Raw genomic sequence first — 27088 nt, forward strand, 5'->3', positions numbered from 1 at the left:
CACTGAGAATAACATTTTGTCACCACTTGGAACTTATTCCAAAATAAGACCAAAAAATTCTACAAGGCCCTTCCCTTCACAGTGCCTACCTCAAGCACATTTGCTAGCCTGGGATTTCTGAATGCTATCTCTTCTGTGGCTTTTACGTCTTGAGCTAGCCAGCTCATGTGAGGTCACCATTGTGTCCGTGAGGCCATCCCCTGTGGGTCAGGGCTCACTCACGGCCGCAGATAGCGTCCCGAACCACTGCCTCTGTGTTGTTGCAAACCCATGTTGCCACATAGGAGACCCAGGAAAACAGCACAGCTGAACCCAAGCACATGCACGCAAAAGACCTGAACGTGGGGGCTGGGGGCTGGGGGGGTGGGGAATGTGCCCAAATGTGCCAAAGTGGGTCAAAAATGTGTATTAAAGACCACAGAGTATATTACAGCTGAAACAAAAAATAGCCAATTAAAACAATCAGCATTAGAAACTTCTATGACACAAACCACAGAAAAGAGAAGTTTATTCTCAAAGTACTAACCAGTTAAGAAAAAGAAATTGAAGAGACCAGGCCTCCAACTCAGGTCACCAGGGAACAAAGGGAAAAAGACAAGTCTCTCACCCGAAAGAAAGAAAGCTCTATTAGTCCTAGTTTTCCTAAGAGCTGGATAATTGCTATTTATAAAAATAACACAGGCTAAAATAACTTGACCTATCACTTAAGACAAACACAGGAAAATGATGTTCAATGTTGGAAACATTTAAAACCACATCTGATGTCCTTTTACCTAATAAATAATAAGCATACATTTTAATGAAACATTTTTAGCTCTAAAACATGCTTTAGAGCTAACACAAAGTATTAAAATCTGTATTGTTTTATTTATAGGTTGGTTCTTGATTAACCAAAACTCAATCAGAATATTTCAATTGTTCTGATTACATAGTTACTAAATTTTCTTGCCATAGCCCTCTAGTTGCTCCTGGTGAAAGACACTGCTATGCTTCTTATCCTGACTCCAACTCCAAACTGTAATATAGGACATACTTCCCACGTTTGGGAGAAAACAGATTCCTACATTAAAACACAACTTTGTGTAGTAAAAACTTCAGTTATGTGAAACTTGTGAGTTACAGCTAACTTTTAAAAACTTATCAAAACATGGAATGCCCAGGCGGTTCAGTCAGTTAAGCTTTTGCCTTCCACTCAGGTCATGATCCCAGGCTCCTGGGATGGAGTCCTGCACCTGGCTGTCTGCTCATTGGGAAGTCTGTTTCTCCCTCTGCTTCTGTAGCTCTCCCACTTGTACTCTCTGACAAATAAATAAAATCCTTAAAAAGAACTTATCAAAACATTACCTATTATGAGTGAAAATTGATTTAGCACATCACTGCCTTCTTAAGTAGACCACTCTGACTACAGAATAGCACTTTTTAGCATCATAGCAAAGCTGTAGCTCAAAGACTGCCACAGCCACTACAGGAGTGGTGTATGGATCTATGATGAACATTTCCAGCTGAAAGCCATTCACAACATCAGTTCTCAGTAAGTGCTTATCAGTGTGGCAAAAGGCCAGCAGTATCTTCAAGCCTGCTTTCAAGGAAGCCAAAAGAATGTGGATTCACAGTACAGGAACAAGGGAGTGGTGGAAGTCTAAGTCTCTCATCTGTTATTCTTGAATTTGGTCCCTTTGAGGTCTTTTGTAATCTACAAATGATTCAATCTTTAACTTTTTACATCCAAGTTCTAATCTGTTTTTTTTTTTTAATGGAAGCTTTCTTTAAAAAAAAAAAAAAATTTAAAAAAGATTTTATTTATTTATTTGACAGGGAGAGACACAGCATGATCAGGTCATGGGGGACCAAGGGGAAAGGGAGAAGCAGACTCCCCACTGAGCAGGGAGCCCAAGGCAGGACTTGATCCCAGGACCCTGAGATCACTACCTGAACTGAAGGCAGGCACTTAACCAACTGAGCCACCCAGGCACCTCTTCTGAAACTTTTTAAAATAGCTTCATTGACTTCTGCATTTTATAATGTGAGAGCGAAACACAAGAGAAATTCAAGTTTATTTAGTGTCACCTTGGCAATACCTACCACAACTGTATGAATGAAAATATTAACCTTTGGTTAACACATTTTAAATACATAAAAGCCATATGTCAAGTTGAGACATTCTTTCTCAATATATTATCACTGAAAATTACTTCATTTAACATCAAAATCAAATTATGTCCAAAGAGACTTCAAAGTGTTTAATTGAAATAATTACAAAATAGGTAATCATTACCAAAACCCGTACAGGTCATGAAAGAGAAAAAAAGTATCAACCTCTGTTGCAATACGCCCCTTATTTATATGCAGCTAATATCAGCTTTTGAGAATTAAGGGTTTGACCCTCTCTGGGTCAGATACTATCGAAAAACTCTCTCTGGTATCTGCACGCCCTGGAGACTGGAGAAGTCACTCAATTCCCTAAGCCTCCCTTGCAGGTAGCTAACCATGTGACTGCAAGTTAGCCAATGAGATGTAAGCTTTGTGAGTTGGCACCACCCACCTTTTTTTTTTTTTTTTTTTTTTTTTTTTCCTGCCTGGAGGAGCAATGGTGAGATCAGGAGGCAACAGTCACGAGGAGGGAGCCAGGTAAATAGAGATGTTGATCCTGACATTGTTGAACCACTGAACAACATTTTAGGTGAAACAAACAAGTTAGGTGAAATAAGTTTCTTCTTGGTTAAGCTTGATTTTTTTAAGCTTCATTTTAATTTCTTAAATTGCAGCTAAAAGCAATTCTTGACAGTCTCAAAAATGAATACCGAATATAATTTGATGGTTGCCTTCTAACCAAACAATTTTATTCATATTCTGCCCTGTTCTTACTGAATAGTCAAAATGACTCTCTTTAGTGTGGCTTTAGGTCAATGAAATATCTTGTTCTATTAATAATACCGCGGCCCCTCCTCTGGAGCGCTCTGGTCATGTCGTCAATATCTCAGAGCTCTGAGATAGAGCCTGACTCTGCTCTATGCTCAATGGGGAGTCTGTTTGACATTCTCTCTCCCTCTGCCCCCGCCCTAAAAACAGTATTTCTGCTCCTCCTCAATATATATGTACTACACCCCTCCTCTTTGCTATAATAATTGCTTTTATTTATTTTTTAGAGAGCGGGAGAGATGCAAAGATAGAATTTTAAGCAGGCTCCACACCCAGCAGGGAAGAGGACTCTGGGATGGATATCACCACCCTGAGATCATGACCTGAGCAGAAATCAAGAGGTGGACGCTAAACCCACTGAGCCATCCAGGCGCCCCTATAATAACTGCTTTTAATCTCACAAGGTCAGTGAAAACAAATCTAAGTGCAATGAATTGCCTTCACTTCAATCAAAAAAATATATTTAGCTTTCTGAGGTTCAAAATTGCACTTTTCATTTTAATTAATACAGGTATCTCCAACTCCAAAGGAAAACAATTCTAATAAAACTGGTGGTCAGGAATATTTCTACTAAGAAGATTCTTTTCCTTCCATGACTCATTATAAAATTAGAATCTACATGTAGAGGCAAAACTCTGAAATACAGTGGGCTATTTTGGCAAAAGAGACTATTGCCAGCATTTTGGGAAGTCAATGAAATCACCTCTGGATTACGTAGAAGATTAGCACTTTCCTGACGTGGACAGCTTGGTCTGGGCTGGACAACAACACTCAGATGCTGACAAATTCACGTTCCCTTGGCTTGACCCTATTTACAGAAGTCATGACATCTTGGATTGGACAACACATTCTATGAATGGGTGCCACCCAAGAAGGACATACTGGAGTACACAGTGCCCCTTTATGTAGGGGGCCAATGAAAGGGACTCCGGTCTGCCTGGGTCCCCGTGATCACCCTCCTCCTTGCTAGCACCTCTCTACCTTCTATGCTCAGGCATATTAAAATTCTTTTGTTTCCTTGAGGGAGCCATCCTCTCCCTAGCTCTAGGCTTTCCCAGGCTATTTTCTCTGCCTGGAACACTTTCTGTTTCTTGGCTAACTCCACATATCCTGAGATTCCAGCTAAACCGGCACTTCTTCTGGAAGGCCTAGATAAAGTTAGCTTCACCTGCTAGGAGCTTCCCCGGGCATCTAGCCCAAGTTCTACCGTAATCACTTGATGTTCTGTTTAACTATGGACTGTGAGAAGGAAGGAGCTATGTGTGACTTAGTCTTGGTTTTATTTTCAGCATCCAGCATTGAACCTGGCACATGGTCCATGTCTAATAGGTACTCACTTATGAAATGACTGAATGAATACTGCAATGTGAAAGACAGTCAGGAAAGAGGGGAAAGTGGGGGGCTGGCTGGCTCAGTCAGTAGAGCATGCGACTTTGATCTGTCTTGAGTTCAAGCCCCATGCTGGTCATAGAGCTTAAACAATTTTTTTTTAAAAGATTTTATTTATTTATTTGACAGAGATCACAAGTAGGCAGAGAGGCAGGCAGAGAGAGAGAGAGAGAGAGAGGAGGAAGTAGGCTTCCTGCTGAGCAGAGAGCCTGATGCGGGACCCTGAGATCATGACCTGAGCTGAAGGCAGAGGCTTAACCCACTGAGCCACTCAGGTGCCCCTAATCAATTTTTTAAAAAGTTTTTATTTAAGTTATTCTCTACACCCAACATGGGACTTGAACTCACAACTCTGAGATCAAGAGTCACAGGCACTAGATATGGATTCCAAGAGCCTGAGGTTGTAGCCTTAGTTCTGCTAGGAACCAAGGGATGACCTTGGTCACTCACATAGAGCTACAAAATAAAGGAGTCAGATGAGATGATTTCTGAGGTCCCTTTAACCTCAAATGCTGTGAATTTTTTCTGGGTATAGTTTAAAAAATCCTGGATGTATGACACCTGAAAATTCATCTTATCTAAGTTCATCCTCTCCTTATCACCCAAATTCAGTTAATACTCATGACACGATGTTTTTCCTTTATCCTGTCCTATAACATCAGTCGCAGCTGAATCATGGTTCTTCATCATTTATCCACGACTAATTGGTTCGAAGAATCTGAGACTCCATCCTTTGAAATCTCTTTGTTTTTACACTCAGCCACTACTCTGGTTCTAGAATCCAGGTCAGCACACTGCCACTTTGGCAACCAAGGCCAAGAGCACCCACTTTATTAAGAATCCAAACATGAGTCACAGCTTATAGCCCATAAGAATCCATGCAGGGACTTCAATATCCATTTCACTGAGAAATGTCTCAGACCTTTAAGTTATGTAATGTGGGATAAGCTCACAAAAGATTCTTACTGGGGTTAAGTGGAATTACGTTCTTTACATAATTTTTAAATGCTTCCCACATAGGAAAAAACTCTCATTTCATTACTACTATTCACCAGCTCTAACACAATTACAGCAGAAGTCACAGCCGAGAAAATCTAGAAGCCAAGAGTTCTAAACGGAGGGGCCAGGTTTTGATCCCATTTCTGCCCCTGTGTGCCCTTGGGCATGTTAATCCACTTCTCTGGACCTCTGACTTCCTGGTGTAGAAGAAGGTAAACTAGAGCATGGCCAAGTGCACTCAGGCTCCATAAATGTCACTGCAGCCAAACGAATGTTGCCAAGTGTTTCTACAGAAATTCCAAAAACAAAAGGTACCTAAAATAGCAACTATTAGTCAAAGTCTGATAATAAAAGCCTTTTATCTTTTGCTTAAGCTGCTTGGAAATTTATCTGCTCCATGAAAATACAATAAATGACCTAAAATGTTCGCCAGAAGAAGACTGGTTAAAAAGATCATGGCGCCCATGACAATTAAAAAGCAGAGGGAGAGAAACACGTGTTGACATGAAAATCCAAGATACATTAACTCTAAATAGCAAGCTATAGAAGAGTGTGTGTATATATATACACGTGTGTGTGTGTATACATATATATCCATATGTATATGTGCTTCAATTTCTGTATAACCAAAGAGTCTATAAAAATCCACATAGGGGGGCGCCTGGGTGGCTCAGTGGGTTAAAGCCTCTGCCTTCAGCTCAGGTCATGATCCCAGGGTTGTGGGATTGAGCCCCACATTGGGCTCTCTGCTCCGCAGGGAGCCTGCTTTCTCCTCTCTCTCTCTGCCTGCCTCTCTGCCTACTTGTGATCTCTGTCAAATAAATAAATAAAATCTTTAAAAAAAAAAATCCACATAGGCTTACATATGATGAGCAAGTTACTGGAAGGCTTTGCAAGCACCCAGGACAGTGGTGGCCTCCAGAGACAGGGCAGGGGGCCCCAGCAAGACACAGGTCACTTGGAATTGCAAAACCTCTGTACAGTTTGACTTTCTCTTTTTCTTGAAGCACAGATTTTTAAGTTTAGATCATACAGATTTTTGCAAATACAAGACACCCTTTTGTTTCTTCACCTTTAAAAAAAAGAAAATGACAGAGGCATTTAGGCTGGGAGAGAGAGCCACTGTTCTGCCTCCTAACAACTCATTTACCTTCAGCTGCCAGCTCAGGCTGAGGGAGAGGTTGGCAGACTTCAGTGACAGGTCAAGGGGAGTTATGAAACATGAGGAGAAGGTGCTGGAAAAAATGAGAGCTATCCCACAGGGAAGGGAGATGCCTCTGGGAAAACTAAAAACAGTCTGCTGGAAAAAAAAAAATCGCTAAGGACAGAGATGGAAAACAAGACACATCTGAGCTGACAAGAGTAAGAAACAAGGAAAAAAAAATCTGTTTACATACTCCGTCTTATTAAAGTCAACACTCACCAGCCAGAATCAAATATAAAAACACACCTGTTTTTACAGAATAAAACATAATTTACCATAACTGCAATTATTATCGGAAACAAAAGGAACAATGTGAGGCCATTAACTAAATCCTCTAAAAGTGAGCAAGCAGGTTCACAGATGCCTGAAACACACACAACATTTATTTCTGTCTCAGGCACAGAGCATAAAAGCAGATACGAGCATAAATATCAAAGGCAGGCTTTTGTGACTGCAAATAGTTTCACTAGGAATCTGGGAAAACTTAAGTTTTGTTTAGTTTTTGTGCCACACTTATTACTGCTCCACAACTACCAGGATGTTTAATTTGGAAATAATTTAGGAAATACTTTGTAAATAGCTTAGAAATCGTCCAGCATGTTAAACTAACCTATCACAATCTCAGTGAGAAAGTACATAATGAAAACTATAGAAACCATCTCCCTTCATCTCCTCCTTTAAGGATAAGAGAAATATTAATTCACACATGCCCCCTTTCCAAAATCATCTGAAGGAAAATGTAAATTTAACAGCTGTTGATTTTCACAGATCTTGTTCGCATCAGAAAAGAGGGAGCACCAAGGCAACAATTCTGCGCTCTATAAACAGCACACACACACACATACACACACACATCTGCTTATACAGAATCAAAGTATCAGATGCTCATACGTTGAAATGTTAAGGGGAAGATGCCTATTTCTATGAAGAAAGCCTTGTTCTGTCAGAGCCTTCTTTCCTCAAGTGCCTATCTCCTTAGAAAATTTCTGATAAGCAGCTGCAAGTTAATCAATCAAGTCCCCCATGCACCACTCCACAGAGATTTATGCAAGACAAACCTGTATGGAAAATGACAGTGCTTTTCCTAAACCCTGAAGGAAGTCGGAGGTTTCGAAGCAGTCCTTTGGCAGTCAGTCGTACGTGAATGGTGGATAAGGAGAATTTGGGAGACAACAACATGTCTTCAGAACAGGTGAAAAGATCTCACAGAAGAAGGAGCTTCCAGGGACTATCACATACTGTCTTTGTAAACTCAGTACTCTTCAAAGCCAAGAAAAAACAGCAGGAGAAAACATGCCTACATAGCAAATGTCATTCCATCGCACATACACAAAAGAAAGAAAAAAAAAAAAAAAAAAAAAAGCCCAGAGCTATCCAAGTGTTCCTGGCTTCTGCTTTCACTTCCAGATGTTGCCAAAACAATACCCTTCCTCTGACTAAAATCTCCTGTTCGCAGATCCAGCAGTAAGCAGCCTCCGAATTACATCACACTGTACATGCTTAGGGGCTGTTATGGTTTTCATCCGAGATGGTAAAGGGGAGGAGAAAGTGGGTGGTCTTAGGAGCTTTATATAACAACCAATAATGTCACGGATTCTCTCACTACTTGAAAGATTGCTAAGGGAAATTACTTTGAGTACTACATCCTTATTTAGGAATTAGGAGAAAATGAAGACTCCTTTTTCAGTTATGTATATTCTGATTTTAAAAATTTTAATTATAGTCACACGGATAACACGGGGCATTTTTTCAAATATTTTGTATATAAATCTATATATAAACCTGATACTTTGGATACACTTAATTTTTTTTAATGGCTTTAAGTAATAGATATTCCCAGATACAGTTTTTAATAAAACTTCTATTAATGACAGATTGATAAAGGTTAAAGCTCAACTTTAATAGTCATGTTTGGCAATTTCCCTACCAGATGTAATATAATAGTTCCAGAGGAATAAAATTAATCAGGCCACATTTTCAAGACGATGCTTACTGCTTAATCAGTTGTATTTATGGAAAATCAGATGGCCTCTCATAGTAATGTTTTGAGACTAGGAACAAGTTTGGATCTGTTTTACTGGAATCTGTTAAATGTTTATCTAGATAGAGTAGTTTATAAAAATACATTAAAATACGATGAGAAAAACTAAAGGAAGATGAAGTTATGGATGTAAGAAAATTATGCCATTGATATGCTCACTTAAGCAAAAGTAATACTAATAATCAGGAACAACCTAAAACCCCTTTTTTCATTTAAAAAAGAAAACAATGTGCAGAAAAGGATCTCAGCTGGTTTCCAAGATTTCCTAAGAAAACAAGACTTAGAAATAAATGTAGAAACTGGTAGCTGTAAATAACCCTAATAAATGCTATCAAAATGTGCAGGGCACAGCTACTGTTTTAGAAAGTCTACAGAGCATTTAGGGTGTGAAGACAGAAGGAGCTGGGCAGGAAAGACATTCTGAATAATTCCTTCTTCCTCTTCCTCAACCCCGGAGCCTACCATCTTAGAAGCTGTCAATAAGAGACACAAACCCAGTTATCTATCAAGGGTTAGCTGTGGGAAAGGTACAACTTGTTGATACAGGATGGATCTTGAAAACACACCACACCCATGGCAACACAATCACAAATAACCAAGGAATTAAAGAAAAGCTACAATGAGATGTTGCCTTTCCACTTTATCACAGTTTGTTACTAAACAATCACCCTTTTTCCACATTCTGCATATGAATATGCCACAGTCGCCTCTCCTCCTGCCACCCCCCCCCCCCATAAAAACCTTGGAACTAAAATATCAATCAACATTACAATCATAAATAGAATCAAACTAAATATTGCTGTTAAAAACAGACCTGATATACCATCCCATTTTAGCTGTCATGCAGGGTTTCTTTGTTGTTTTTTGTTTGGGGTTTTTGTTTGTTTGTTTTTGCTTGTGAAGTAATAGCAAACTCCAGGCTTAACTGGTTAGAAGGGAAATCTTTTAGCCTAGATTAACCAAAAGAAGAAATCAGCAACATGCCACCAACCCACCACATTCATTAAAATTTTCACTTTAACTACACGAAGTTATACCACATATATTAGAAGTAAACATCGCTCGAATGATCTCTTTAAACAGCAGAACAAGGAACTCTAAAGAATAAAAAGTGTTAGTCAGAAAGTCAGAAGTCGGGAGAATACTCCTTGCTTGCGCAGTCAGGTACACGTAGGTACACGTGCACACACAGAAGAAGGTGTACTAGATAAAAGACGCCACGGCCCTGTTTTCACTGCTTTCCCAACAGTCTGCCCCCTGGTGGCAAGCTAGCGCAAGGTCACCGACTCTCAGAATCTGGGTGCCAGATACTCCCCTAAATACTCACATGTATTCGCTTTTTTAAATAACCGAATGAGTGGTTAGTGGGGAGTTACAACTATTTTTATGACACATAAACTTTGGATAGGGGTGGACACGGAAGCATGGATTTTTATATTGGCTCAAAAAGTTTCTTTTGATTACTTACGTGGTCAGTAATCACTTGGGCACCAGCATAGTTTCTGAAGTTCCTCCAAATATAGGAGAAACCCTAAAGAGAAGTGCCCATCTTTGTCATTATACAAAGTCTTAAGTGAAGAGAATATCTAAAGATCACCAAGGACAGTAAAAAAAAAAAACAAAAAACAAAACAAAACAAAAAAACTTGAAGGAACTTTTGTTACCTAAGAACAATGTTACTACAATTATAAAAATTAGGAATAAGAGGGGCGCCTGGGTGGCTCAGTGGGTTAAAGCCTCTGCCTTCAGCTCAGGTCATGATCTCAGGGTCCTGGGATCAAGCCCCGCATCAGGCTCTCTGCTCGCAGGAGCCTGCTTCCCTTCCTCTCTCTGCCTGCCTGCCTCTCTGCCCACTTCTGGTCTCTATCTGTCAAATAAATAAATAAAATCTTTAAAAAAAAATAGGAATAAGAGGAGTTTTTATGAGGAGCAGCAAAGCTTGTGCTTGGATGTCAAGTGGGAAAACAAAACCATGATTTAGAATTATATGGATAGGGGCACCTGGGTGACTCAGTCACCTAAGCATTTGCCTTTGGCTCAGTTCATGATCCCAGGGTCCTCAGTCATCCATGGGGAGTCCGCTTCTCCCTCAGTCCCCTCCATGCCCCACCCTGGCTCATGCGCATGCTCTCTCTGCTCTAATAAATTCTTTAAAAAAAAATAAAACTATGTATCATAGGATTTCAACTTTAAAGAACAAGAAAAAACACTGAGCAAGTATACAAAAATGTCAGTGATGATGAGAATTGGAGTAGGCAGTATTTTCAATTTCTTTGCCGTAAGTTTCTCTATTTTCCCATTTAAAAACAAAACAAAACAAAACAAGGATCACAGAGTCCAAAAAAATAGACTTTTATGTAAGTTGAAGTGACAGATTAGCTTTATAATAAGGGTACAGAATTAAGTGGAGCTTCTATTAATGACACACATAAAAAATTAAGATTGTATATTAAACCTTACTAAAGACTTTGCACAAACAAAAAAAAGATGTGATATGGAAGATATAAGTGTTTGGAAGGTCAATATGCTATAGCATCCTAGTACATTCAAGAGAACCACAGATTCCACTGCAGTCTGTGTGGTAGAGAGAGAGAGAGAGAGAGAGAGAGAGAGAGTGGGCGCGCGCGCACGCGCACGCATGCGCGTACATGCACAGGTAGTTAATCAGAGTCAATTTAGAGCACAGTGATGTCATGATTCTAGATATGATTCAAGCATGCACTGTGCAGGGCTGCTTAGATGCCAGGAAATGCAACTACACTAGGACAGATGTGTTTACTACTGACGATCATGAAGAATCTGCAAAGGATTAATATTCAAACTAGGGATCCAAGCATCTCTGTCCAATCTTCCCTAGAACTCGAACACCAAGTGTACCCATCTTAAGGTTTATCTCCGTACTGTCCCTAACACAACACGACTGCCATATTTTCTTCGTTTTTATGCCTCATCATCTTTACTGTCTTATGTTCACATCTCTGTTCCAACAGTAGGAAGTTCAACTCAGGGTCCAATTCTTCCATAATGTCCTCTTCCTTAGTAGGAAGAAGAATGCCTACATTGTGAATATTTTAAAAACCACATAAAACAATTATAAAAAATTTAGCCTCCACCTACCCATAAGATTTTAAGTTCTCCAAGACCAATGACATGGCCTTTTATTTCTTTGGTCTCCAAAAAATGAAAGATGTTATGTTTTAGCCATGTAAAAGGGTTTTAAAAGCTAAAACCCATTACTATAGAATATTCCTTTAAAAATAAGAGTTAAATTACACAAACATCATAATGCTCTCTAACCAATTTTTAGACTTAATACAAGATGACTGAATTTAATAAACTTAAAAACTTCTCACTTATCTGACCCTCTATATTGTTTTTTAAAGGCTTCAGAATTATCACTGAAATGTCAATGAACATAATTTAAACAAGTGGTTTAATTTACACAGGTGTTGTTTAAATCATTCAGGTTGTTTCCAATCCCCCCCCCCCCCCACTTCTAAACAATTCTGAAAGGCAAAAAATAAGAAAATCAGTAATTTCCCTTTAAACAGTTCTGATAAATGGAATTCCTGGGTAGAAGACTTTTGTTCTATGTCCCCACACTGCCTCCACAAAGGCTGCTATAATTTATATGCCCTCAGCAGTATGTGCATGGTTCCCGTTCCTCACTCATTCACCAACACCAGGTACTCCTCTTAAAAACATGCAAGCACTAAGGTGCCTGGGTGGCTCAGTGGGTTAAGCCTCTGCCTTCAGCTCAGGTCATGATCTCAGGGTCCTGGGATCGAGCCCCGCGTCGGGCTCTCTGCTCGGCAGGGAGCCTGCTTCCCCCTCTCTCTCTACCTGCCTCTCTGTGTACTTGTGATCTCTGTCAAATAAATAAATAAAATCTTCAAAAAAGAAAAAAGCATGCAAGCACTGATAGTACATTATGTTAATTAGCCATTTGTAAACTTTTTCTCATTTCCTAGCGCTTCATATTTTTTCTTTCATGTCTGTCCATTTACATTTCTACCGCGGGGTCATCTTTACCGGCTGGTTTGAAAGAGTCCTATCTGGAAAGAATGTGTTTGCTATTAATATTGTTTATAATTTTTTGAGACATAATGGACAGCACATTAGTTGTGGGTGTACAACATGATTTGATACTTGTATAAATTGAAAAATAACCACAATAAATCTACTTATGGTTGATATTCCCCACCCTGTTTATAATGAGTGTGACAAAAGGCAAGACAAAACTTGAGTTGTCATAATTATCCACCTTTTCTTTTGTACTAATGTTCCTGGAAAAAAGCCTTTTCTAGCCAAGTCCATATTCTTAGCGCTCTTTTCATTCTACTTTTTGTTTAAAATTTCCACCAAAAAGGAACATTTTTGCATGTGGTGTGTGAAGTAGGAACCTAGCTTCTGCTGAAAAGATAGGCTTTGTTCTGACAAGATTTACTAAATAAGATATAGGTTTCCCTGATGTGAAACACTAAATTTATCACATATCAAAACAAAATCTGCTTTTTACATAGGATAAAAGTTATAATCCTAAAGCAGCACGGAAAGACAGGCTCATCCCATTTTTCACCAGGGGAAATGCTGGCTACACTAGTACCTCATCAGAGCAGGTCTGCAACTCTGAACTGTTTCCCAACACTTGGAAATAGGAGGTATAAAAAGCAACCCTATCCTCCTGTGCTGTATTAAGTAAATGGGCAGACAAGGAGCAGTGCATTTTCTAGTCTCCAAGGCAGACACCAGGGCTCCTGAGCTTGAAAATCTTCTGTAAAACAATGGGCAGTGGGGGTTGGATAAATACATCTCTCATGCTTTGGTATCTCAAACAGCTTTAATGTGCAGGAGAACCAAGGTAATTATAGTATTAGTACATGTGACATCTTCCTTATAAACAGTAAACCAAGTTTTATTTAGAATCAATGTTGGCTAAAATGTTTTAGCATCAGAGTCTTTAAATAAATTACAGCAGCTAGACCTCACGAGGATAGTTCTTGACTTAAAGTGGCTTTTCCTGCTTGCTTTGAGGATTTAAAATAATTCAGCCTCTGCAAAAGAACTCAGAATAAGCCAACAGAATTCTCAGAACAATGGAAGGGATTCCCATCATCACCATCCCTTGCAGGAGAAGGGGCTACCATTTGAAAGCTTTTTACACAATAACTTTATGAAGTCAAAATTACTCCTATCCCTGGGGATTATTCCTAGAACATTCCCATATTCCCAAATGAGAGATTTGAGACTTGGAGAGGCTTAGCAAACAGCCTAAGGTCAGGACACAAGCAGAATGTGGCAAGACTAGGATTCAAACCAATATTCAACACCTCAAAAATTTACTCTTCCTGCTCCTCTTTGTCTTATAACATAATCGAAGTGTCTTTGAAGTAACTGATGAAAAGTTAAGCTAAAACAGGGACATACACTTTTCAACTATTACATTAGTCACAATTTAAAAATAATACCCAATGTTGGCCAGAGTATGGTGAAACCAAAGCTCTTCTGTTGCAATCATGGTATAAAGGGATATGGGGCTTTTGGAAAACAATTCACTTATCTGAGTGAAATGACGACAAATACATAGGTTTTGATTTACTTAAACTACTTTCAAGAACCTATCCCAAGTAAACTCCCCAAGCCCTGAAAGTGAGAAATGCCCAACCATAGAATCATTTACGTATGTAATAGAAGTACCTCAAATATTTAAGAGGAATAGTTAAAAGTTTCTGCATATGCTAAATATACTAGTCCCTAGAAGTGATAACTCATGTTAAAGCAATAAAACAGGACATAAAGTTATCTGTATTTATTTAAAATCACAAAATTTAAAAAAAAAAAGGGGTGACACTTAAACCTCTACATGCTAAACTTTTTAGAATTTAGCAAACTTTACAATTAAGTGACTAAAGCAAAAGAATATGAAGAGATGGTCAGATTAATCTTCACCACTATTTGTGCTTAAAAAAAAGAAAACTATCTCAAAGCCATAGTATAAATACTTAAAATTTAACACTCAGAAGAACATGTTTGTATGTGGAACAATGTCTTCTGTACCATCTAAAAGACGATTTGCAAGCAGAATATGAAGAAAGTCAAGATGCTCTGCAGTCATAGAATATTATAGCAGAAACCTTAGTGGTCAGTGATTTCAACTACACAGGAAACTTATCAGAGAGCTTACATGATCCGTCCCAAGTCATGGTCTATTTGGACACAAGTTAACATCAAAGTTACCTCTCTAAAAGCCAACACACTGACTTTTCTTCAGTGGGCTCATCATAATTACTAAGTTAGTCTTAAATAGGTAACCATCAACTTGGAAAACAAATGGAAAAGTCACGTTTATGAATTTTGAAAAAAAATACATATTCATGCCACATAATTGAGATTAAACTGCAATACAGACTCTTTAAAATACATCTTCTCCACTGCTGTTATTACAACATTGATTACTAAGGGTTAACTGGAGACAGGAATTCTCTAAATCTGTCATATACCTCATTTCTACTCCATAGATAAAGGCTTTGCCAAAGAAAACCACAACATGATTCATAATTTCCACTTCTTTTCTCATTTAATCAGGAGTTAATTTGCCAATCTGATAACCATAATTGTCAAGGGTTACTTATATGCCAAAGGTCAATGATATGCTTTGGAAATAAGGCATAAAGTCAGTCTGACATTGTGAAAAGGAAAAACGTCTAATGCTAATAGTTTATTGCAGAAAGGGATAATATACTGGGATTATTTACTATGCCTATCAAAAAAATATCCTTTGTAACAGCTTATATGATTATAGACTTGAGACATGAATGAAGAATCCCTTTCCATGTTTCAGATTTAATGGAGATTAAGTTAGACATATTAGATTTATTTAACCAGCACTTTTACTGTGACCAATATCAATAGCACTTTCTAAAGCATAGAAAGGATTGAATACAATTACTCACCAGAAGAACTGCAAAACTTGTATCTTGAAAACTACAAAATTATTGATGGAAAAAAAAGAAGATCTAACTAAAAGGGAAGATCTCCCATAATCATAGATCAAAATACCTGATACTGTAAAAATAACAATACTCCACAAATTCATCTATATATTCAATGCAATCTCTATTAAAATCACAGCTGATTTTTTGCAGAAATAGACACTGACCCAAAAGCTCATGCAGAAATTCCAGGAACCCAGAATAGCCATAAGAATCTTGAAAAAGAACAAGTTAAAATAATTCAAACTACCTGATGTCAAAGCTTATTATATACCACAGTAAGCAACAGTGTGGTATTAGCAAAGAGAGACACATAGATCCATGGAATAGATTTGAGAGTCCAGAAATAAATTCTCACATTTATGGGCAACTATTTATGACAAAGGTGCCAAGACAATTTCAATATGGAAAGATTAGTGTTTTCAACAAACTGTTCTGGGACAACTGAATATCTACATGTAAAACAATGAAGCTGGACCCTCTATTTCAATTACAAAAATTAACTTAAAATGGATCACAGGCCTAAGCCTAAGAGCTTAAAGTCTAAAAATCTTATAAGATAATAGAGCATAAAGCTTCATGACTTTGCATCGATCAACGGCTTCTACAGAGCATTAGAACCAGAGAGAGGATCAAGGTGGCTGAGTGGGAGAATCCTGAGCTTACCTCCTCCCCCAGACACACCAAGGCTTCAACTACAAATAGACAACGCTCTGAGAATGCCCCCAAGACTAGCAGAACAGCTCTTCCACAAAGACACAAAGGAAAAGTAACATCAAGAAGGGCAGGAAGGGGGCATGTGCACCCGAATGTTCATAGCAGCAATGTCCACAATAGCCAACCTATGGAAAGAAACTAGATGTCCATCAACAGATGAATGGATAAAGAAGAGGTGGTATATATACACAATGGAATACTATGCAGCCATCAAAAGAAATGAAATCTTGCCATTTGAGACGACATGGATGGAACTAGAGGGTATTATGCTCAGCGAAATAAGTCAATCGGAGAAAGACAACTATCATATGATCTCCCTGATAGGAGTAAGGGGAGATGTAACATGTGGGGATTGAGGGGTAGGAAAAGAATAAATGAAACAAGATGGGATCAGGAGGGAGACAAACCATAAGAGACTCCTACTGTCACAAAACAAACTGAGGGTTGCTTGGGGGCGGGGGGTTGGGAGAGGGTGGTGTGGTTATGGACATTGGGGAGGGTATGTGCTATGGTGAGTGCTGTGAAGTATGTAAACCTGATGATTCACAGACCTGTACCCCTGGGGATAAAAATACATTATATGTTTATAAAAAAATAAAAAATAATAATAAAAAAAAAGAAGGGCAGGAAGGGCAGAGACACAGTGTCTATGGAACCCACACCTCCAGCAAAATAACATCTCCAGAGATGCTCCCTGAGGAGCAAGGGGCTCAAGCCCCACATTGGGCACCTTCACCTGAGGGCCTGGCACCCAGAAATGAGTCCCTCATTAAAAATCGACGAGGCTTAACTCTGGGAGAACAGGAGGGCTACAGAAAACAAAGACTCCATTCTCAACAAGGGTCGTGCACAAACTTACCTGCTCTGAGACACAGCAAAGCAGCAGTTTCAAAAGCATCTGGGCCATACATGAATGAGATTTGGTGACTAATTACAGGGCATGTACTGAAGGGGCAGGGATCCACAGGAACTTCCCCAGGACAGAAGTGCTAGCTGGTGCCATTTCTTACTCTCCTGTCTAGCTGGCCTAACACTTGTGGGTACCAGTTCTAACACTCTCCATTGACACTAGCAGCACAACTCGCCCTGCCCCACACTCCTCTGTGGATGTGCTATATTCAACACACCCATAACAGAAGGCAAAGTGGCTCCAGCCCTACCTCACCCGGCCAGAGAACCCAGAGGGGACCAGTATCTCCGCACAACTCAAGAAGCTTTTACCTGTAACACCTAGCAGGCAGCCCCAGACAGAATGACGCCCTGCTAAAGCAGCTCTTGCCCCGAACTGAAGCGGGACCAGCCCCACCCACCGGTTTGTCCGCAAAAGCAGTGAGCCAATGAAAGAGGAAGAACACACACCCCAAAAATGAAGACACCATGGAATGCCTGATTCTGATGACCAGGGGAGATTGTTCTTCCAGGCCCTGTAGGACACTTTCTACATAAAGCCAATTCTTCAAGGCCAGGAGACATAGCTGATCTACCTAACACAGAGAAACAAACAAACAGGCAAAATGAGGAGACAGAAATAGGTTTCAAACAAAAGACTAAGACAAGGAGCACCTGGGTGGCTCAGTGGGTTAAAGCCTCTGCCTTTGGCTCAGGTCATGATCCCAGGGTCCTGGGATCTAGCCCCGCATCGGGCTCTCTGATCAGCAGGGAGCCTGCTTCTCCCCCACCCCCACCTGCCTCTCTGCCTACTTGTGATCTCTGTCAAATGAGTAAATAAAATCTTAAAAAAAAAAGATTAAGACAAAAACCTCAGAAAAACAACTAAATGAAATAAAGATAAAGATATGAAATAAAGATAAGCCATCCAACTGATATAGAGACCAAAACAACATTCATAAACTCATCTAACACAAAAGAAGTATGGAGGAACAGAGTAAGAAGTTCAACAAGGAGATAGCTAACATTAGAAAAAAAAACAATCATGGCGGGGCGCCTGGGTGACTCAGTTAGGTGTCTGCCTTTGACTTGGGGCATGATCCTGGGGTCTTGGGATTGAGCCCCGCTTTGGGCTCCCAGCTCAGCAGCTTTTCCCTCTCCCTGCCTCTCTGCCTGCTTGTGCACTTATTCCCTCTCTCACAAATAAATAAAATCTAAAAAAAACCAAACCAAACCAACAAACAAACAAAAAAAACAATTGTGGCTCAGAATACAATAACTGAAATGAAAAATACACTACAGAGAATCAACAGAAGTTTAGAGAATGCAGGAAAATGGATTAGTGATCTGGAAGGCAGAGGAGTGGAAATGATCCAAGCTCAACAGCAAAAAGAAAAAAACATTTTTTAATGAGGATAGTTTAAGAAACCTGTATGATAACATCAAGCATACTAACATTTGTATTCTGGGGTCCCAGAGGAGATAAAATAGAGAGAGGAACAGAAAAATTATTTGAAGATACAATGGCTTAAAACTTTTCTAACTTGAGGAAGACATCCAGGTCAAGCAAGCACAGAGAGCCCCAAACAAGATGAACCCCAAAAGATTGACAAGAAAACACATTAATAATTATGTGTAAAAAAAAAAAAAAAAAAAAAAAAGAAAGATAAGGAGGACCTGGCTGGCTTAGTGGGTAGAACATGCAACTCTTGATCTCAGAAGTGTGAGTTCAAGTCCCATGTTGGCTGTAGAAATTACTTAAAAATCAAATCTTTTAAAAAATGAAAGATGAGAAGAGAATCTTAAAAGCAGCAAGAGAAAAGCAATCAGATACATACAAGGGAACCAGCATTAGACTATCAGCTGACTTTATCTCATAAACTGCAGGTCAGAAGACAGTGGCATGCTATATTCCAAATCTGAGAAGAAAAAAATCTACAACCAGTAGACTCTCTCCAGCCAGATTATCATTCAGAATGAAAGAGAGATAAAAAGCCTCCCAGACAAACAAAAGTCAAGGGAGTTCACCACCATGAAGTTGGCCTTACAACAAATGTTAGAGACCTCTTTAAACAAAAAAGGTCATAGAGCTCCTGAGCAGCTCAGTTAGTTAAGTGTCTGACTCTTGATTTTGGCTCAGGTCATGATCTTGGGTTGTGGGACTGGCCCCTCATCGGGGTCTGCACTCTGCTTGAGATTCTCTCTCATCTTTTCCCTCTGCCCCTCCCCGTGCTTGCACATGCTCACTCTCTAAAATAAATAAATCAAAAAATAAAAAATAAAAAGAAGAAGAAAGAAAAGGTCATAACCAGAAGAATATAATGAAAGAAAAAATTCTCACTGGTAAAGCATACATATGGTAAAGGTAGTGGGCCAACCACTTATAAAAATAGTATAAAAGATTAAAAGACAAAGACAGTGAAATCAATTGCATCCACAATAATTATTTTAGGTATAACAAAATAAAAAAGATGTAAAATATGACATCAAGTACATCAAACACTGAGAGAGAGGGAGTAGAAATGTAGTGCTTAAAATGTTAAACTTAAGTAACCACGAACTTAACATAAATCGCTATATATGGTGTTACATATAAATCTCATGATAACCACAAACCAAAGACCCATAAGACATAAGCAAAAAAAAAATACAGAGAAAGGAATCCAAACAGAATACTGAAGAAAATCATCAAAACACAAGGGAAGAGAGCAAGAGAAGTAGAAGGCAACAGAAAAGAACTACAGAAACAATCAGAAAACAACAAAACGGCAATAAATACATACTTCTCAATGATTACTTTAAATTTAAATGGACTCGGGATGCCTGGGTGGCTCAGTGGGTTAAGCCGCTGCCTTCGGCTCAGGTCATGATCCTAGGGTCCTGAGATCGAGTCCCGTATCGGGCTCCTTGCTCAGCAGGGAGCCTGCCTCTCTCTCCGCCTCTGCCTGCCTCCCTGCCTGCTTGTGTGCTTTCTCTCTCTTTCTGACAAATAAATAAATAAAATCTTTAAAAAAATAAATAAATAAAAAAATAAAATAAAATAAATTTAAATGGACTAAATGCTCCAATCAGAAGACGTAGGCTAGTTGAATGGATGAAAAAACAAGACCCATCTGTGTGTTGCCTACAAGACTCCCTTCAGACCTAAGGACACACAAACTAAAAGTGAAGGGATAGGAAAAAAATATACCATGCAAATAGAAACAACAACAACAAAAAAACCGGGACAGCAATACTCACATCAGACAAAGTAGACTTTATAGCAAAGACTAACAAAAAAAGGAATTACATAACAATAAAGGGGTCGATTCAACAAAAACAATTTAAAAATTATAAACATCAATGAACCTAATATGGAGTACCTAAATAGATAAAGCCAATATTAATAAACATAAAAGAAGAAATCAACAATAGTATAATAAGATCAGGGACTTTAACACTCCATTTACATAAGTAGGTATCAGACAAAAATCAGTAAGGAAATAGTAGCCTTAAAATTACAGGCCAGGCAAGGGAAGCAAGGGCAAAAATGAACTATTGGGATTTCATCAAGATCAAAAGCTTTTGCACAGCAAAGGAAACAGTTAACAAAACCAAAAGACAACTGACAGGATGGGAGAAGATTTGCAAACAACATATCAGAGGGCTAGTATCCAAAATCTATAAAGAGCTTAGCAAACTCAACACCCAAAGAACAAATAATCCAATCAAGAAATGGGCAGAGGACATGAACAGACATTTCTGCAAAGAAGACATCCAGATGGCCAACAGACACATGAAAAAATGCCCCACATCACTTGGCATAAGGGAAATACAAATCAAAACCACAATGAGATACCACCTCACACCAGTCAGAATGGCTAAAATTAACAAGTCAGGAAATGACAGATGCTGGGGAGGATACGGAGAAAGGGGAACCCTCCTACACTGTTGGTGGGAATGCAAGCTGGTGCAGCCACTCTGGAAAACAGCATGGAGGTTCCTCAAAAAGTTGAAAATAGAGCTACCCTATGACCCAGCAATTGGTCATAGGGTAGCTATGTGCAGTAGCACTACTGGGTATTTATCCTAAAGATACGAATGTAGTCATCTGAAGGGGCACGTGCACCTGAACGTTTATAGCAGCAATGTCCAGAATAGCCAAACTATGGAAAGAACCTAGATGTCCATCAACAGATGAATGGATAAATAAGAGGTGGTATATATATATACAATGGAATACTATGCAGCCATCAAAAGAAATGAAATCTTGCCATTTGCAACAACGTGGATGAACTAGAGGGTATTATGCTTAGCGAAATAAGTCAGAGAAAGACAACTATCATATGATCTCCCTGATATGAGGAAGTGGAGATGCAATGTGGGGGGTTTGGGGGTAGGAAAAGAATAAATGAAACAAGATGGGATTGGGAGGGAGACAAACCATAAGAGACTCTTTATCTCACAAAACAACTGAGGGTTGCTGGGGGTAAGGGGATCGGGAGAGGGTGGTGGGGTTATAGACATTGGGGAGGGTATGTGCTATGGTGAGTGCTGTGAAGTGTGTAAACCTGGTGATTCACAGACCTGTACCCCTGGGGCTAATAATACATTATATGTTTATAAAAAATTTTTTTTTAAAAATCACAGGCCAACATTCCTGGTGAACATTGATGCAAAAATCCTCAACAGTACGTTAGAAAACCAAATTCAACACTACATTAAAAGGATCATACACCATGATCAAGTAAGATTTATTCCAGACATGCAATGGTGGTTCAACATCCATAAATCAATCAACATGATAAACCACCTTAACAAAATAAAGGATAAATATCTAATGATTATCTCAATAGATGTAGAAAAAGCATCTGAAAAAATTTAACATCCATTTATGGTGAAAACTCACAAGAAAATGGGTATACAGGGAATATATCTCAGCATAATATAGGCCATATATGACAAACCTACAGCTTACAACATACTCAACAGTAAAAAGCTGAAAGCTTTTCCTCTAAGAGCAGGACTAAGACAAGGATGCACATGGTCATCACCTTTATTCAAAACATTACCAGGAGTCAACTCAAAATGGTTTGAAGACCTAAATGTAAGACCTGAAAAATAAAACTAAAAAACATAGTCTTATCAATAATTTTTTTTGCATCTGTCTCCTCAGCAAAGGGCAATAAAAAAAATAAACAATTAGAACTGTATCAAACTAAAAAGTTTTTGCAAAAGGGAAACCATTAAAAAATGAAAAGGCAACCCACTAAATGGGAGAAGATATTTGCAAATGATATATCCAATAAGGAGTTAATATCCAAAATATATGAAGAACTTACACAACTCAACACCAAAAATGAAACAAAACAAACCAAGAGTCCAATTAAAAATGGGCAGAGGAACTGAATAGACATTTTTCCAAAGACATATAATAGATGGACACCAGATACATGGAAAGATGTTCAACATTACTAATCATCAGGGAAATGCAAGTCATAACCTCTGTAAGATATTATCCTACACCCATCAGAATGGCTACTATTGAAAAGACAAGAAATAGCAAATGTGGGTGAGGATGTGAGGAAAAGAAAACCTTCATGCACCATTGGTGGGAACATTCACTCGTGCAGCCACTATGGAAAGCAATATGGTAGTTCATCAACAAATAAAAAATAGAAATACCATACAATCTAGCAATTCCACTTTTGGATATTTATCTGAAGAACATGAAAACATTAACTTGAATAGACATATGCACCCTTATACTCCATGCAGCATTATTTGTAATAACCAATTGGAAGTAAACTACATGTCCATCAATAAATGAATGGATAGAGTATGTGGTATAGATACACAATGAAATATTACTTAGCCATAAAAATGAGTAAGATTTTGCCATTTGTAGCAACATATAAGCACCTAGAAAGTATTACGCTAAGAGACACAAGTTGGACGGTAAAGACAAATACTATATGATTTCATTTATATGTGGAACCTAAAAAACAAAAGAAATAGACTCATAAATTCAGTTGACCTTAGAGAAATCCAGGCGTTAGGGGTGCTGACATTCCCACTCAGCTGAAAATCTGTACACAACTTTTGACTCTCCTAAAACTTAACTATTAGGCTACTGTTGACTAGAAGCCTTACTGATAACATAAAGAGTACAGTAACACATGTTTTGTGGGCTATATGTATTATATACTATATTCCTACAATGGAGTAAGCTAGAAAAAAAATGTTACTAAGAAAATTAAAAGGAAAGAAAACACATTTACAGCATTATACTGTATTTATTGAAAAAAGGGCATGTATAAGTGGACCCATGCAGTTCAGACCCATATTGTTCTGGGGTCAACTGTACAAGAACAAAATGGCGGCTGCCAGAGGAAAAGTTGTTGGGGGATGGGAAAATGGGTGAAGGAGATTAAAAGGTGCAAACTTCCACTTAGAAAATAAATGCATCACAGGCATGTTAAGTACAGCATTGGGAATACAGTCAATAATATCTTAATAATTTTCTGTGGTGACAGATGGTAACTAGACTTATTGTGATCATTTTGCTATATATAAATGCTCACTGTATCCTACACCTTAAATATTGTATGTCAGCAATACTTCAATTTTAAAAAAAAAGCTTAAGCGACAAAAGAAAAAAACCAATTAACTGGACTGCATCAAAACTGGAAATATTAGAGCTTCAAATGGCACTATTAAAAAGTGAAAAGAGTGGGAGAAAATATTCACAAATCAGGATCTGATAAAGATCTGGTTATTAAGGTTATATATAAAGAACTCCTACCATTCAACAAGTAATTTTTGCAAATGATATATCAAGTAATTTTTAAATGGGCAAAGGATTTGAATAAATGTTTCCCCAAAGGAGACCTACAAATGGCCAATAAACACATGAAAAGATTCTCAACATCATTAGCCATCAGGGAAATGCAAATCAAAACCGCAGTGAGATACCATCTCATTCCCACTAAAATGGCTATAAAGAAAGATAAAAGCAAGTGTTGCCAAGAATGTGAAGGAACTAGACCCCTCATATACTGTGGTGGAAATGTAAAATGGTGCACTTTGGAAAACATTCTGGAAGTTTCTCAGTTAAACAGAGTTATACCATCTAGCTTCCTATTAAATGTTATCTGATTTTCTATAACATAAAATCATTCTACAGCATATTAGCTCTCTTTCCCCCTGAAATACCCAGTTTTGCTAGGAATTTAAAAACAAAAGAAAATAAAAATCTCAATGTGTCTAGAATAGTTTTTTAGGTTTTTTTTTAATTAGAAAATATTTAGTAAAAATATATTCAATCTCAGGCTATTGGGGACATTTAGAATTTAAATTACTCTAGATGGTTTTAGAGCTCTAGATTTAAGAGCTCACAAAAGGTTAACAATTGTAATATAATTCCCTCACACGTTTGATTAACCTGAGAAACTGGACACAGCTTGGCAACATCAAGGGTATTACCTATTCCTTATACTAATATATCAACCCTATTTTTGTTACTTTGTAAATACAGGGCCTCACAAACTTACACCTCCTGCCCAGCTTCCTGAAGAGAAGGCCCTTGTTCATCTCTAGCTTGCTGTTATATTCTTAGCACTGAACATGGTCACAAGCATGATAAACTGTAGTCATTATGCTCTAATACCTTTCTCCCTTTTAAATTCCTGTTCTAATCTTCAATGCATTTAGAAGCCACATAACTGTCTTATAAATGAATATTAAATTAGAAAGTGCAGTAGTATTTGGGGACCTGATCAACTATAGACCAAATATTGGACTGTAGTAATACAATTCATGAATCTTTATGGCTTCTCAAGAGACAAAACTTTTCAATTCCCAGTTGTGCTTCAAATGTGTGAAGTGATTTTAAAGACCGATGCAAGTTTGCTCAGTAGAAGTGTAAAAAGGAACAGAAAAATGTGAAGCTGAATTGTTAAAAGGTGTTAAAACCCAATGCTGAGATATAGCAATGGAATACTATACAATTTTAAAAGAGCATTTATCGTAGAAAAAATTATATTCTCCACTTTAGATCACATTTTTATTTTTTTTTTAAGATTTTATTTATTTATTTGACAGAGAGAGATCACAAGTAGACAGAGAGGCAGGCAGAGAGAGAGAGAGAGAGGGAAGCAGGCTCCCCGCTGAGCAGAGAGCCCGATGCGGGCCTCGATCCCAGGACCCTGAGATCATGACCTGAGCCGAAGGCAGTGGCTTAACCCACTGAGCCACCCAGGCGCCTTAGATCACATTTTTAAAAAATCATTTTAAAAAACTAAAATTATCTGTTGTTAATAAAATGTCCTTTTGTGTCGGATTGCTTGTTAATCGTGCTGACCAAGTTTTAACCTATGCTGGTCCAAGTCATAAGCAGTTAAGTTTATGCCACAAACCTGAAATTCTGTTTTAAGCAAAACAGTAAAAAAAAAAAAAAAAATCACTGTAAATATATTCAAGTACTTGCAATGATAACATGACTTTATAAAAAGATTCTTTTTTCTCCCTCCATATTTAAAGTTGTCACTTACCCACATTAAAAGTGGTAAATAGGTTTTTTCTTGAGGGACCTAAAAAACAAAAGAAATATTTGTAAAAAAAAAAACACATTTTGAGTAAAATACCACACAAAAAATAGCCATTTAAAAATATTTTCAAAACAAGAGTATTTTCTTTTTTTTTTTTTTAAGATTTTATTTATTTATTTATTTGACAGAGAGACACACAATGAGAGAGAGAACAGAAGCAGAGAGAGTAGGAGAGGGAGAAGCAGGCCTCCTGCCAAGCAGGGAGCCCGATGCAGGGCTCGATCCCAGGACTCCGGGATCATGACCCGAGCGGAAGGCAAAAGACCAACCGACTGAGCCACCCAGGTGCCCCAAAACAAGAGTATTTTCCCAAAAAATCCATTATGTAAATCTTAGGTTCTAGACAAGAAATACCACTGAAATACAGTCAACTTTAACAAGTATATTCTAGGCATAAAATGATAATCCAAATAACATTAGGATGAGAGTTAAAGGGTGATATGAATTCACGGTCACAAATCATACAGGACAGGAAAATGAGAGTATATTTTCAGTAAAGAACAGCTGGAGTGCAAATGTTAACAGGACTGAATTTACATGCATATTACACAGTTAATGCTATTCCACTGCTGATGCAGCAAAAAAGGCAGGGTATTTATGAAAGACAACCGCTAGTTGTGATTTGTAAAACTGCCAGGCATTAAATCCAATTCACTTGCTACTCAGCTAGGAAGGAAAAAATACTGAAGCTTCTTCTCCAAACTGACACAGTATGAAACACAACCAGGGGCCCCTTTTGCAGTGTGTATGTGTATCAAATCACCAAACATACTACATTGTCAGTTATACATTAATAAGTGTGACGAGAAATACAAGTAGCAGTAATATGTACAGAGCTACGAAGATCAGGCACTAGAAGAAAACTAGGAGTGCTTCTACTTGCCCAGAGATGGTCATTCTAAAGCATCATCATCTGCAAATTACTAGTTAGAATGGTTGCCACATACTATCTGTAGAATCTCAGAGACTACATTGTCTTAAATTATGTGGCCATTAGGGGACCCTGGGTGGCTCAGTTCGTTAAGTGCCTGATTCTTGGTTTCAGCTCAGGTCATGATCTCACAGTTGTGAGGTCCAGCCCTGTGTCAGGCTCCAAGGTCACGAGTCTGCTTGAGATTGTCTCTCCCTCAGCCCCTCCTGAAGCTCACTCACACTCCATCAAATCAATCAATCAACCAATAAAACCTTTTAAAACATGTGTGGCCAAGAAATAAAATAAAATGGAAAAAAAATGTGTGGCCATTATAAATGAAAATCATTCATTCCCACTCAAGTAAAACCTCTGTGATACAGGAATTTAAGAAAGCTTGCAAATTCAACAGCAAGACATATTAGAAAACTGGAATTCCCT

At 38.3% G+C, this 27088-nt stretch overlaps 1 protein-coding gene across 5 annotated transcripts in view; it reads right to left on the reverse strand.

Moving 5' to 3' along the window:
* MTUS1 (microtubule associated scaffold protein 1) overlaps positions 1-27088 on the reverse strand; it is a 168305-nt gene that overhangs the window by 44731 nt on the left and 96486 nt on the right. For 4 of the 5 annotated variants that reach the window (XM_047716237.1, XM_047716250.1, XM_047716244.1 and 1 more), the window contains one exon: positions 25681-25719. In XM_047716237.1, the coding sequence (XP_047572193.1) occupies positions 25681-25719 (39 nt within the window). Of the gene's footprint in view, positions 1-7569; positions 8007-25680; positions 25720-27088 lie in introns of those variants that run through there. The other variant, XM_047716258.1, reaches the window with a different exon arrangement.

Source organism: Lutra lutra, chromosome 2 (genome assembly GCF_902655055.1).
Source record: "Lutra lutra chromosome 2, mLutLut1.2, whole genome shotgun sequence".
NCBI lineage: Eukaryota > Metazoa > Chordata > Mammalia > Carnivora > Mustelidae > Lutra > Lutra lutra.